Raw genomic sequence first — 13,793 nt, 5'->3', positions numbered from 1 at the left:
TATTATTATTTCTCTGTCTTCGGTTAGTGGCTTGAATATGAAAATGCTTAGTATTAGCATCCCCTTCATTTAGCCAATTGATCCTAGATCGTAATTTCTAGTAGTCCTCCTCTAGTTTAAGTATTGAATCGTAATCTTCTACAAGTTTTACCTCTAGGTCTCTAAGAAATTGGCTATTTTGGAAACTAGGAGAGTTTTGAATACCATTGATACGTTTAGTAAATTTTTTTCCTAGCAAAGATATTCCCAAAGGTAGCTTGTTTCCATTCTAATATGCTTTTGTGAAAATAATCAGTCCCATTTATTATATCCCTATTTTCCCAACTTTCTTTCACAACTTTTGGGAAGTATGGGTGCGAGGACCAGAAGGTTTCCAGCCTAAAAGGCCTCACATGATTATTATTAATAATGTTATTAAGGTTAACCAAGATGGGATTATGGTCACAGTGAATTTTTGGAAGATGTGTTACCATTACATTATTGAATTCCTGCAACCATTCTGAGTTTGAGTAAACCCTATCTGAACTCTCCATAATTAGACCCCCTTCCTCCTACGATGGTTGGATCATGTATATTTGCACCCTTTGAAACCTAGATCTATAAGGTTACAATAGTTTAGGCAGTTAATTAGGCTTTTGGCCCTTTTTTGATTAATAGGCATGTCCCCAAACTTATCCGCTAAATCAATTATTTCATTAAAATCCCCCGTAACTAGCCAAGGTCCCTTATACTTATCAAATATTAATTTAATGTTATCCCATAACAAGTGTCTATAGGCTAAGTCATTGCTAGCATAAATAGTAGATAATAACCAAGTAAGGTTTTTGGGTTTTACCTCTATCATTACATGGATTGATTGACCATTCCTAGTGAAGTTGCTGACCTTCACCACCTCATTATTCCAAAGGAGAACCATGCCTCCAGAATTGGCAATGGCAGGCACTTCAACCATTTATGTGAAGTGATACTTCTCAAGGATGGATATATGTGTTTCCAGCAAAGTAACTAAACAAGGCCTATGTGCATTCATAAGCTCACGAAAGTGCCTCCTAAAGTTTTCATTGTTTGCTCCTCTAACGTTCCAAATAATGATATTATTAGGTTGATATATGGGATTCATGTTGGGTGGGATGTTGTTGGGGTTCTTCCTTAAAGAGGGAACCAGTATCACCACATTCTTTCCTATAGTGGGATCGTGAGGAGAGCGGATGTCCAAGGAGCACTTGTAAAGTGTCATTGGGCAACTGAAGATAGACTTTCTGTCTAGAATTTCCTTGAAGATGAGTATTTTTACCTCGCTTAGGCTTGAAAAATCCACTTCCATCTCCCCCAAGTGTGCTAAGTCGTCCTCTTCCTCCTCTTCTTCCTCCCGAATCCCTTCCTAATTCTGCATGTTTTGAACTGGTGGTTGATCTTCCATTGGCTCTGGTTGATAACCTAGTGGTTGGTCTTGCATGTGTTGTGGAGTCCACTATGTGAAGATAGGGTTTAGGAGCATCAGTTCCTCTGGTGCAAAGAAGGGAAGATTGATTGATAGGCGGGTTTTGAGGTAGCTGTTGGTTGGAATTGTGGGGTATATTCCACATTTGCTGCATGTTGTGAACTAGGTTTTGATTTAGTGAGGGTGCTAGGGGTTGTAGTATATTTCTCATCCACATTTGATTTATGTAGTTGTTCATAGCTAGACTCGTCCCCTCCGAGATTAGTTGTGCAAGAAAGTGTGTGTTTTGGATGATTAGAATAGACTCCTGGCCATTGATCTCCATGTTGAAGGAGATGGCATTCCCTTGAAGGCCCAGTTCCACCCATGATTGGGGTACATGGTTGGGTGGGCTCGGAGGTTGGGCATAAATAACTGGATTTGGCTGGATTTGATGAGGGAGTGGTGGTAGGTTGTTCATTCTGTGATTCCTTGAGAGGTGAATTAGTTGAATCGAGCGATATCCCCTTCTCAAGGTTAGTGGTGGTCTTGACATTGTTAGTGGCTTGAGGTAATATAGGAGGGATACTATCTACTTGTGTAATAGGGTTAGTAATGATTTGCTCTACTTTTGTAGTATTTGAGAGGGGTTGCATGTGATTTATAATCAGATATTTCAAATCTTGCATGGATTTGATTTCATCCACTTGGCTGTCTTCAACGTCCATGTGTTGCATGGTTAAGTTAGAATCAGGGGGGAGGTTTTGCATGGTAGCTTCTAGTAATATTTTTTCAATTTCATTTGATTGGTTGTTAATGTTAACAGGGGGCTACTAGTAGGGGAAATAATGGTGTTTCGACTGCTTTTGTTGGTTATTGTCACACCTCCTTTTTTACACCCCGAGGGTATATGGGAGTTTTTCCAATTAAAGTGACATTATTCGAAATGAGATTATCTAAATTATCAGAGTTGCTACTTGGAATATTTTAATCGGTGTCCCAAGTCACCGATTTATTTTAAAATCCTAAATCGAGGAAATTTCGACTTTACTTTATAAGTCTGCGAATCAGAAATTCTAGATAAGGAATTCTGTTAACCCGGGAGAAGGTGTTAGGCATTCCCGGGTCCTGTGATTCGAGCACGGTCGCTTTAACTATCAATAATTGGCTTATTATCTGATTTACTATGTGTTTTAAACCTATGGTGCATTCTTAACTTTATAACCGCTTTAACATTAATTAATGTTACATATTGCGAATCATGTCAGGGGAACCGTACCCACGATCTACAACATATTTAAAGATTAAATAATGGCCGGATCACATAAATGTACCCCCAGATTTTAGTAATTAAGTGTCACAAACACGTCACGGGAACCGTACCCGCAGCTATGACAATTATTTAGTTAACACGCCTAAAGCAAACTACTAAAGTTCAAGGCATTTCTATACTAATTTTGTATTTATATGAGGGCTATAAATTATAGGATTTTATTTGTGTATGGCACACCTCAAATTATTTTCTAAAAAGAATTATCTCTTAATCTAATTGTATGAGGGCCATGTATCATAGGTTTTATTTGGGCATGGCACACCACAAATTATTTTGAAAGAAAGAGATTGGTATTTTTTCGTTCAAAAGGGAAATGAACAAGGCTCTACTTTAATCTAATTAGAATTAAGTATCACAACCACGTCACGGGAGTCGTATCCATAGTTGTAATATTTTAATTGCGTGCCTAAAGTAAATTACAGTGTCCAATAATTAAAAAATACCTAAGTTATAATATTAAAGCGAGGGCCATAGATGATTCAATGGTAGATGGTGCACCTCGATTTATCTTGAAGGGAATTGTACTTCTAAATTCCGCTATGGTATTTGAAGGTCTATTTATCCTAAGTCTAACATTCTGTTGGGGTGACATAATCAAATAAAGGCATTGTGAGTTTTTCGGGAAAGGAGCACTCCTAATTTGAGCCAAATTAGACTTGAATCTATAACTTACTTTCATGTGGTAAAAAAAGGGTAAGAAAAGATTTTGTAATCAAATTAAAGTAATTCAAATTTAAAAATTAGGCCCAAGTTCAGCCACTATCACAGCAGCTCAAGCTAGGCCAGTCGAGTTTCATACATATTTTAATGGGCACAAAGCTAAGGCCCACCAGGAGAGGGGGAAATCCTCAAGCATATTCCGGATAAGCCATAACCATGGCCCTTTTTCGGCACTGTGCTTCCCAAGTAAGCCCAAATGACGAAAGGAGAGGGCTAGCTAATTATTTGCATGATTCACGAGCAAATCTAAATCATCCATAACAACAATTTAAACACTTGAGGGAAATGACTTAAAATACACAATTGTAACCTACTAATGACTATGATGCCTCCCTTGACCTAAAAATACTTATAGCACCTTTTCAAGTAATAGACGAAAATTAAATGATACAATCAATTCTATACACATATACATACTATTTACAGAACAAAAAATCATTGACACTTAAAACTTCAAAAAAAGAAATCAACTATAGTCTGGCATTTACAAATTTGGCCATTTTTCAAATACAACTCTTGATAATTAAAGCCTTCCAATGTACACAAAGTCAATTGCCGTAATGAATCATATTGTTTGATTTAATCTTCAGCTCCAAACCTTTCCAACAACTTCCAACCCCTTCTTTTAGCATTAGAGCTTACCAATCTAACCAATTAGTGGTCAGATTTGCAAGCTTCAGCTAATAACCAATAATAAACAACTCAATACACATTTACTAAGCTCCAAATAAGAAGAATATGGTAGAACTCCTATGCATTCCACAGCTAAATCTGCTTGACCTTTAACAACATTTTCAACCTTAAAAAAAGGACATTTAGTAACTGATGCCTTTATGCTATTCATGACTAACATGAAGTTTTCTGGGAAAAAAAAAAGAAAGGGAAGAGAAGAAGGTAGCATATGTAGCATGTTTCCTTTTACTGCAAATGTCCCTAGACCATTTTCAACATCCCCATACTTCAGACATTACACAAGGCAACTAAAAATATCAGAATGCAAAAAATAAAACAGATTTAAACTTTAAAACAGGCAGGAGTTCCAAAATTATTACAAGGATGCACAATTAAACTTCATTCATACTCAATGCTTGAGGAAATTAGCCTTTCCTTCAAAACCAAGCTCAAACTAAAGCATACAAAGTTCAAAGAAAAATACCTAGAAGAAAGGAGGGAAATCAACTTAAAGAAACAATGAAATCTGCAGTAGCTCAGCTCAAACAACCAGACGTGAAACCAAAACCCACAGCCTTGTTCCAACCTCTGAAAAATTCCCAGCAAGACCCAAAAATAGCAAGAAACTCGAAAATTTTCTTCAGAATGTTTTGGAAAAGAGATGATTTCAGCCATTTGTGTTTTTCACCCTTTTTTTCTGTACCCTAATAATTGGAAAATGGGTCTTTTATAGAGAGTATTAGGGTAACAACATCAGATGTTCTTAATTCAAATGCACCATTAAAACTTTTATTTTAAAACACTTACACCCCTGCCCCAAAGAATATTCCCCCTCCTTCATCTCTAATAGAATCCTTGTCAGCTTTCTAGAAGCTTCCTTTAAGCCTTATCCAATTTTCAAAACCCAACAACCCTTTTTTTACCTTTCTTTTTTTTTACTGTTCTATTGGAGATTTTACCAGTAATACTGGGCCTGGGTCATTTAAAAATTAAGCCCAACAATTCTTGGGCTTTCGTACCAAGTCTGGGTTTCAAAACCCAAAATCAAACAAACTTGAACAGAATTTAGAACAAACATTCAATAAAAAAACAAAAGCTAAATGAGGTCTCTTTTTAGAAACATTAAGGAAAAATAATTAAGCTAATTAATGAATTATTAATCGACTGATTAGTCCATTATGCCCTAAAAATAATCCTAATTACTCTGAGACAGAAAAGAAAAAATAAATTAAAAAAAATCCAGTAGATGAATGAAGAAAGGAAAGAACTATACCGATGGAAACAAACACTTCAACAGGCTAGAAAAAGGGAGTAATGGATCCACTTGAGACTCCAATGAGCACCAAACTCGGCCAAATAGTGGGAATTATCACATGAATGTTAACCGGATTTTCATCCATGGTTAACAATTCATGCAACAATTCTCACCATGTGCCAAAACGGAAATAAGGCAGAAGCTTGGAGAAATTGGAGCGTTTAAAGCGATTTGCCTGAAATCTGACCAAATCCATGAGATAGGGCTTCTTGATATTCAAACGAACCTCCTTTGTTGACAAACTTAGGAACTCATGCAGGTTTTACACGAATTGATAATTTAATCCGGAAAATTTGGGCAAAAGGAAAAAAAGATTGGATTTTTATTTTTTGAATCTACAATTCAGAGAAATTGAGCGATCTTTTGGGAAAATCAATGGCAGGATATGAACGAGGGGATGGTGGGGATTAGTTGGTTAAAAGTTGGAGGCGTTTGGAGGTGCTCTGCCGCCGCGAGGCGATTTCCGAGCGGCGGAGCTATGGCGGAAGCAGGTGGCGATTTAAGAGAAAGGGAAGCCTAGGTTTTGTTTTAAGGGCCTAATTAGATTAATGAAATCAAGGGGGGGGGGTTAGTCGTTTAAAGGGGCCAGGGCATCGAAACGACGTAGTTTTGCCATGTAACTACGTGATTTCGAGTAAAGGGGCTGACCGGGTAAAACTCTTTTGGGCTTGGGTCTGGATCGTTTTGGGGAGAAGATTTTTTGGGCCGAATTTAGGTGTTAAAAAATGGCCCAACTTCAAAAATGAACCTCTTCTTTAATTACTTCCTTTATTTTCTAATTTTCTTTTTCTTTTAATTAAAAAGAAAATCCTACCAATTAAAAATCTTAATTTATTCAAAAATGTAAAATTAAACTAATTAGATAATTATAAAAATTATAAACAACAATTAATTCTAAATTAAAAAATAAAAAATCAATAAACTAAAAATTAAAAGACAAAAATGTAAAACTAAGCTATTTTTGTAATTTTTAAGTTTCTATAAAACAACTAATCACTGATTAATTCTAAAAATACAAAAATAAATCATAAATGAAATGCATGATATTTTTTGGTATTTTTTTATGATTTAAATAAAAATTAAATATGCACAAAAATGCAAATAATTAAGAAAATTCTGGAAATATTCCTAAAATTGCAAATAATTAACAGAAAAATCTATTTTCTTGGGATTCGATAGGAGTAATTCATGTAGAGTAAAAATTATATGCTCACAGTTATTGTGGGATTTACTACCAAATCCATTTTGTTAGACAAAAGGTTTGGAGAATTATTATCAATAGGAGGTTGTGACACGTTTTTGCCACTTGTAGTGAGGGTGTCTAATGTGCCATGCAATGGTTATACTCAGTTTATATTTCATAATATGAATGACCATATTTTTTTTTTTGAAAATTTCTAATGATAATACAATTACAATAGTTAAGGAACAAAAGAGAAAATAAAAAACATATTTCAGGAAAAATATAGAAAATATAAGATTTATAATTAGAATTTTGATTAATAAAAGGCATATAGTATACACATAACTAAAATTGTAATAATTAAAGTCAAAAAGAAAATAATACTCCATCCGTTTCATATTGTTTGAGGTAGTTTGACTCGGCACAGAGTTTAATAAACAGGAGTAGACTATTGCCAAATTACCTTAAGTACCAATTTTACCCTTAAGGGCCCACATACTAGCTTTTTAATGAAAATCATGATAAAGTAGATACTAAGTCAAATGTGGCCCACATGTCACATCATCTGCTACATTAACTAAGTCAAAAAACATTTCCTTCCATGGCTACTCTAAGATCAAAGGTCCAGTGCGTCAAATTTCTTACGTATGTGAAATTTCTTCCACTCTTGTGGCGACAAAAAAGTTGTCTCTTTCATTCTTGTGGCGCCAAAAATTTCTCTTTTTTAATTTGGTGAAAAACTTGTCTATTTATGTAGAGATATTTGAGATTATTCACTTATGCTTCACTGTTTTTCTTCATAATTCTGTTTTATCTTCTAGTGTTTCTAATTTTCTCTTACATTCTGATTTTAATCCTATTTTATCTAGCATATGTGATTAATTATACACAAATGAGTGACTCGCAATTAGACTCAATTATTAGACAAAGACGACTAAAAAGTAAGGAGCGTCATGCTGTTGCCGAATGGCTTTTGAAGGAAAGCAAAAATGGAGTTGTTAAACATGGGTCTTTAAAGCAAGCTGTGATTTTATTTAATACTTCAAGGAGTACTGTGGAAAGAATTTGACAACAGACAAAATTAAGTGTTGCTAATGGTGCTCCATTAAATGTATCTCCACATCTTGTAGGCAGAGTTGGGAGAAAACGAATTTGATATTAAGAAGGTCACATACCAATGTCGTAAAGCCTTATTTGACAGAGGAAAATAAGAAGGCAAGACTTCAATTTTGTCTATCAATGATTGAGTCTAGTATGCTAAATTCAAATCCTATATTTTCAGACACGTTTAATTATGTTCATATAGATGAAAAATGGTTCTTTTTGTCGAAAAAATCTGAAAAGTTCTATCTTCTCCCCGAAGAACAAGAGCCAAATCCATATAGATCTTGTAAAAGTAAAAATTTCATAACAAAAGTTATGTTTATGGTTGTTGTTGCGCGCCCTAGGCTTGTTGAAGATGGAACTGAGTTATTTTTAGGAAAAATAGGAATATTTCCTTTTGTGTTCAAGGAACCTGCCAAAAGGAATAGCAAAAACAGAGTAGCTGGAACCTTAGAAACAAAGCCTATTTTATCAGTCACTAAAGATGTCACTAGGAATTATTTAATTGAAAACGTTCTTCCAGCGATTCGATCAAAATGGCCACTTTCGCAGTCAAATGCTCCTCCAACAAGATAATGCGAGACCTCACCTTAGTGTTAATGACTTGCATTTTACCGAAGCTTCTCGGCAAGATGAATTTGATTTTAGACTTTGCTTTCAACCTCCTAACAGTCCAGATTTAAATGTTTTGGACCTCGGATACTTCAGAGCTATTCAGTTTCTTCAACATCAAATGGCTCCAAAAACTATTGACGAGTTAGTAAATGTAGTTGAGAAATCGTTTAATGACATGACAGTTGAACGACTGAATCATGTGTTTCTGACTCTACAATCTTTCATGGTTAAAGTGATGAAAGATAAAGGTGGAAATAACTACAATGTGCCACATATGAAAAAGGACATGCTAGAGCGACAGGGAACTCTTCCTACTCAAGTTTGTTGCGACATTGGTATTGTTAATGAAGCTCTAGCTCTACTTTAAGCTAGAGTAATAGATCAAGGTTATCTGCAACTTATTTTTGTAAAGTTCATCTTTGTTTTATAGCATTGGGTATCATGTAGTTTTTGTGTAACCTCTATTTCTGCAAAGACTTTGTAACCTCTACTTTGGAAATATGGTTAACCTGCACTTTGGTATGGTGTAAGGATGAATTCCTTATTGAAATTACTACTTGTTGGTACCTTCAACTTTTTGAAGACTTAACAAGAAATAGGAGTATAAAATTTCATTAGTGCTTTTCTTTCTCTTGAGATGCTAAAATGATTTTGTTGGAGAGAAGATTGGACTTCTATAGAACTTCTATGATCATGATGGTTTAGATTAAAATCCATTTTATAAGCAGTTACGGATTTTGAAAATTTAATGGTGTTGTTCATCACCATATGTCTTGAATCACGGCAGTATTTGTGGTCGATTATCTAGTGACTTTGGTCAAATAATGTCACTTTATAACTTCAATTAATGTGTCTTTATTGGTAATTTGGGATAAAAAATGAAGCATATAAGTAAGTTACATAGGCTCGCAATATTCCAATTTCCACGAAAATATTTGTAACCGCAGCAAAAAAACATAAAAGAACCAAAATAGAAGAAGCCACATGCCAACGAGCATGGAAAAGATCTGACATGTAGTGGCTTCACTTTACAAACATTTGACTTTTCAACCTAACCTAATAAAGTTACTATCACAAACCGTTTACTCTTAAATTCAGTGGGTCCGTGTCAGATTTTTGAAGGAGGGATGGTAAGGGTAATATTGGTATCTCAAACGTAAAGGATTACCAAATTTAGAAATGTGTCATTTATTTTGGAACAGACTAAAAAGGAAAGTACCTCATTCAATATAAAACGGAGGGAGTATTAAGAAATCAAAGAATTCCAAGAAAAAGATTAACATGTATATATTAATTGAATTTCTCTAGTGAGAAATTTTAATTATAAAATGAAACTCATAATTCTATGTTGAAAATAAAAAGAAAGAAATTAATTTTGTATTGCTTATAATACAAAATAAAAACTATCGGTAGATTGTTTTTAACGAAATAATAAAGGTTTCTCTTTTTTTACTTTTAATGAATTGAAAATCATAATTATTTAATAAATATTAAATTATTTTAATTATGTTGGGAAATTATTATAAATATTAAATTATTTGTATGTAAATACGTAAACCAAAAGATGAAAAGAAATGAAAAACATTAAAAAAACAAAAAACAAAAGAGAAAAACAAAATTTTATAGATGGTAGGAATTGAACCCTAGACTCTATCACTAAAACCCAACTTTAAATTTAGGCTTTAACTATTGCACCATCCAACACTCTATTGCTCCTTTAGTACATTAAATTTCATTTATATATGCTTTTTATGCGCTATGTATTTTTCAAAAAAAAAAAAAAAGAGAGGGGGTGGAGGGTAACCCGGTCTATTAAAAAAATGGACATAGCACATGTAATTCATACGTCATACTTATTTTTGACACCTCCCTCCTATAATTTGGTCGCTTGAGTTTAATTTGTTGTTGTTTTGGTTTTGTACTCTCAAATTTACCCCTATATCTGATAGTCTTGACTTGGTCAATTTTGGGACTTTAGTTTTGTCATATGATTTTTTTTTGGCCTGCCACGTATATTATTTGTATAAAATTAAAAATCACTCGTATTTTTCCTACTATATAAAAGTGGCTTTAAAGTAGGAGCCCGTTGTCACCGAGCCACCTAGAGTAGAAGATTGTTGTGATCCCTGCTTGCCGACCAAGAGCACTTTAGTCATTTCATGTTCAAGTATGTTATGAATTGTCTATTATGTCCATTTTATTTTTAATGCAAATAGGGTTACGTAGTCATTTTGTATCGATATAATCTAGAAGTCACAACCAAAGACTTGCAAGTCCAAAATGACACAATGGAGCCACACCAACTCCCGAAATTACTATCCGAACTTGATATTAGTAAAGTCAACACTTAGTCAAACCTATCAACCTTCCAAATCTTTAACTTTTCAACTTTTGCCAAAAAGTACCAAATCAACCTACAGACTTCTAAATCAACATCCGGACGTACGCCTAAGTCTAAAATTATCATACGAAGCTATTGAAACCATCAAAACTCCATTCCAGAGTCATCTACATAAAAATCAAACTCTGGCCAACTCACTCTTTCAACTTAGGCTTCCAACTTTGGGACTAAGTGTCCCAATTCACTTCGAAACTCACTTGAAATCAAACCAACTACCCCAGAAAGTCACATAACCATTAATAAACAAAGAGGAGGCAATAAATAGAGGAACGAGGCTAAAATACTCAAAACAACCGGCTGAGTTGTTACATGAATCTATCAAGGGGTGTGTGTGCATATGTATAGATTGAATTATGAGCATGCATTTGCATCCTAGACTTATATATATATATATATATATATATATATATATATATATATATGTGTGTGTGTGTGTGTGTGTGTGTGTGTGTGTGTGTGTAATAGTGTAGGATGCAAATGCATACTTATAATCCAATCTCAATACCTCACAATATACAACCAGATACCTGACACTAGCCAAGTGTCCAAACTAAGCACCAATTTGGGTGCCTGTGCTCACATGGCCAAAAGTGACATGAATAATCACCTGACTCCGGAGGGACATATTCATATCTAAGTGTTGTTGCAGCGTGCAACTCGATCCAATCATAATCAATAATCCATAAATCCAATCATAATCAATAATCCATAATTCATGTCCTTATTTGCTCACAATGTCTTGTCATAACCTAAAATCCCACCTTAAGGAGTATGGTAGCACCTGGTACCTAAGACTAGGTAAGCGTATCACATAACAAGATCAAATAGAAAATAACAACTTGGATATTAATTAAAATAAAGAAAATGCTGAAACATAGACAATACGGAAATACAACAGTCCTAAATCCCATAATATAGTAATACCGAGTCATAAGCTCTACAAGAAGTACATAATAAGTCTCAAAGTGTACACTACTTTTTGGAATACATAAGCAATAATAAAGTAACTAAAGTGGGTGAGTCCGAGACCTGCGAGCTGGACAAAATGTATATCTTGAAGTCTCCAGTAGCTCAGGTTCAGCTCACTAACGACCAACTGCTCTGAGGCACCTGGATCTGCTCAAAGAATGTGCAGAATCATAGTATGAGTACACCACAAATGGTATTCAATAAGTATTACGACTAACCTCGGCGGAGTGAGGAGGTTCTTGCCAAGTCACTCACTAGTCAAATAAATTGTGCAGAATATAAATATAAATCTGACAATGAAAAACATAACAGAATAAGTATCAAAAGAGACAGGCATGTGATAACACGACAAATTAATCAACAACTCATAAAATACAAAGTGAAATCATTTAAGGAAATAATATTATATTCAATTATCAACCTGATCCAACACATGAATAATATCAAGAATTACCTCGAACTACCACATAACATGATCAACAAGCCACCCTAATGATGCCATATGTGCTTCACAATAAATATTGTGATGACCCGAAATGTCATCTTATATTTTAAAACCCAATTCAGGGTTTCGAGGCCTTCAAAAACCTCGTTTTATTCCTCCTCGATTTGGTTGCGTAGTCCGAGCATGTATCCGGAAAGTTTTTATGTGAAAAACTAAAGAAATAATAATTTTTGGCTTAAAAAGTTGATTTTGTTGACTTCGGTCAATATTTTGGGTAAACGGATCCGGACCCATATTTTGATGGTCCCGAAGAGTCCGTAGTAAAATATGGGACTTGGGCGTATACCCGGAATCAAATTCCGAGATCCCTAGCCCGAGAAATAAATTCTTGATGAAAATTGTTAAACTGGAATTATAAAGGCTTTAAGAAATTGATTAATAAGTGATTTTATTGATACCGGATCCGTATTGTAGTTCCGGAGCTCGATACTGATCTGTTATGATATTTATACCCTATCTGTGAAATTTAATGAGGAACGAGACTGATTTGACGTCATTCGGACATTTGGCGGAGAAAATAGAACTTTTGAACTTTCTTCAAATTTCATGCAATTTGATGCTAAATTCGTAGTTCTAGGTGTTATTTTGGCGATTTGATCGCGCGAGCAAGTTTGTATGATGTTTTAAGACTTGTATGCATGTTTGGTTTGGAGCCCGATGGGTCGGGTGAGTTCCGGATAGGCTAAGGGATGTTTTAGACTTAGAAAATCAAGTATTTTTGCTGCAGCAGTTGTTCTGATATGCCCTTTTTCACATTCGCGTAGGTAGTCTCGCGAACGCGAAAGGTAAATAGGGGCAGCGGGAAATTTCTTTTTCGCTAACACGAAGGATAGGTCGCGAACGCAAAGCACCAGGGGTTTTACGCTACGCGAACGCGACCCGTCTACCGCAAACGCGAAGCATGGGACTTGGGGGAGGGGAAAGTTGCTCATCGCGAACGTGACACCAGGCTCGCGAACGCGGAGGCTGGGGGGAGAATGCCTTCACGAATGCGATGGGTATCTCGCGAACGCGAAGGCCTTTGGCCGCTGCGTATTGCGAATGCGACAGGCTTCTTGCGAATGCGAAGAAGACTTGTCCAGTGTTTTAAAAATATAATAAAAAACGGGATTAGGCCATTCTTTCATATTTTCAAAAACTAGAAGGCATAGAGGCGATTTTCAAGAGACAACTTCTTTCCCAAAGTGTTGGTAAATGATTCTAAACTACTTTCTTTAAATTAATCATTGCATTTCATCAATTTTTAACCTAAAATCAAGGGTTTTCACGGTAGAAATTGGAGGTTTGGGTAGAATTAGGGATTTTTGTATAATTAGAATTTAGACCTCGATTTTGGGTCGGATTCCCAACCTAATTATATATTTGAGCTCGGGGATGAATGGATGATTGGGTTTTGGTCCGAACCTCAAGTTTTAACTAAGCGTGCCCGGGGTCGACTTTTGACTTTTTGGGAAAAATGTTGGGAAACTTGTAATTGTGCATTGTGATTAATTTCTTCAGCGATAATTGATATTATTAAGTTAAATAAGACTAGATACGAGTGGTTTGGAGGTGGA

The 13,793-nt window shown here is 35.1% G+C and overlaps 1 protein-coding gene across 1 annotated transcript; it reads left to right on the top strand.

Annotated features, from left to right (window-relative positions):
• Positions 1-7,535: 7,535 nt before the first annotated feature.
• On the top strand, positions 7,536-8,729 carry LOC138875031 (uncharacterized). The gene is made up of 4 exons (XM_070153838.1): positions 7,536-7,667; positions 7,774-7,825; positions 7,926-8,185; positions 8,271-8,729. The coding sequence occupies exons 1-4, from the start codon at positions 7,536-7,538 to the stop codon at positions 8,727-8,729; spliced, it is 903 nt and encodes a 300-aa protein (XP_070009939.1).
• The last annotated feature ends 5,064 nt before the right edge of the window (positions 8,730-13,793 follow it).

This window comes from Nicotiana sylvestris, chromosome 8, assembly GCF_000393655.2.
Source record: "Nicotiana sylvestris chromosome 8, ASM39365v2, whole genome shotgun sequence".
Classification (NCBI taxonomy): Eukaryota; Viridiplantae; Streptophyta; class Magnoliopsida; order Solanales; family Solanaceae; genus Nicotiana; species Nicotiana sylvestris.
This window is presented reverse-complemented; position numbering and strand designations above follow the sequence as displayed.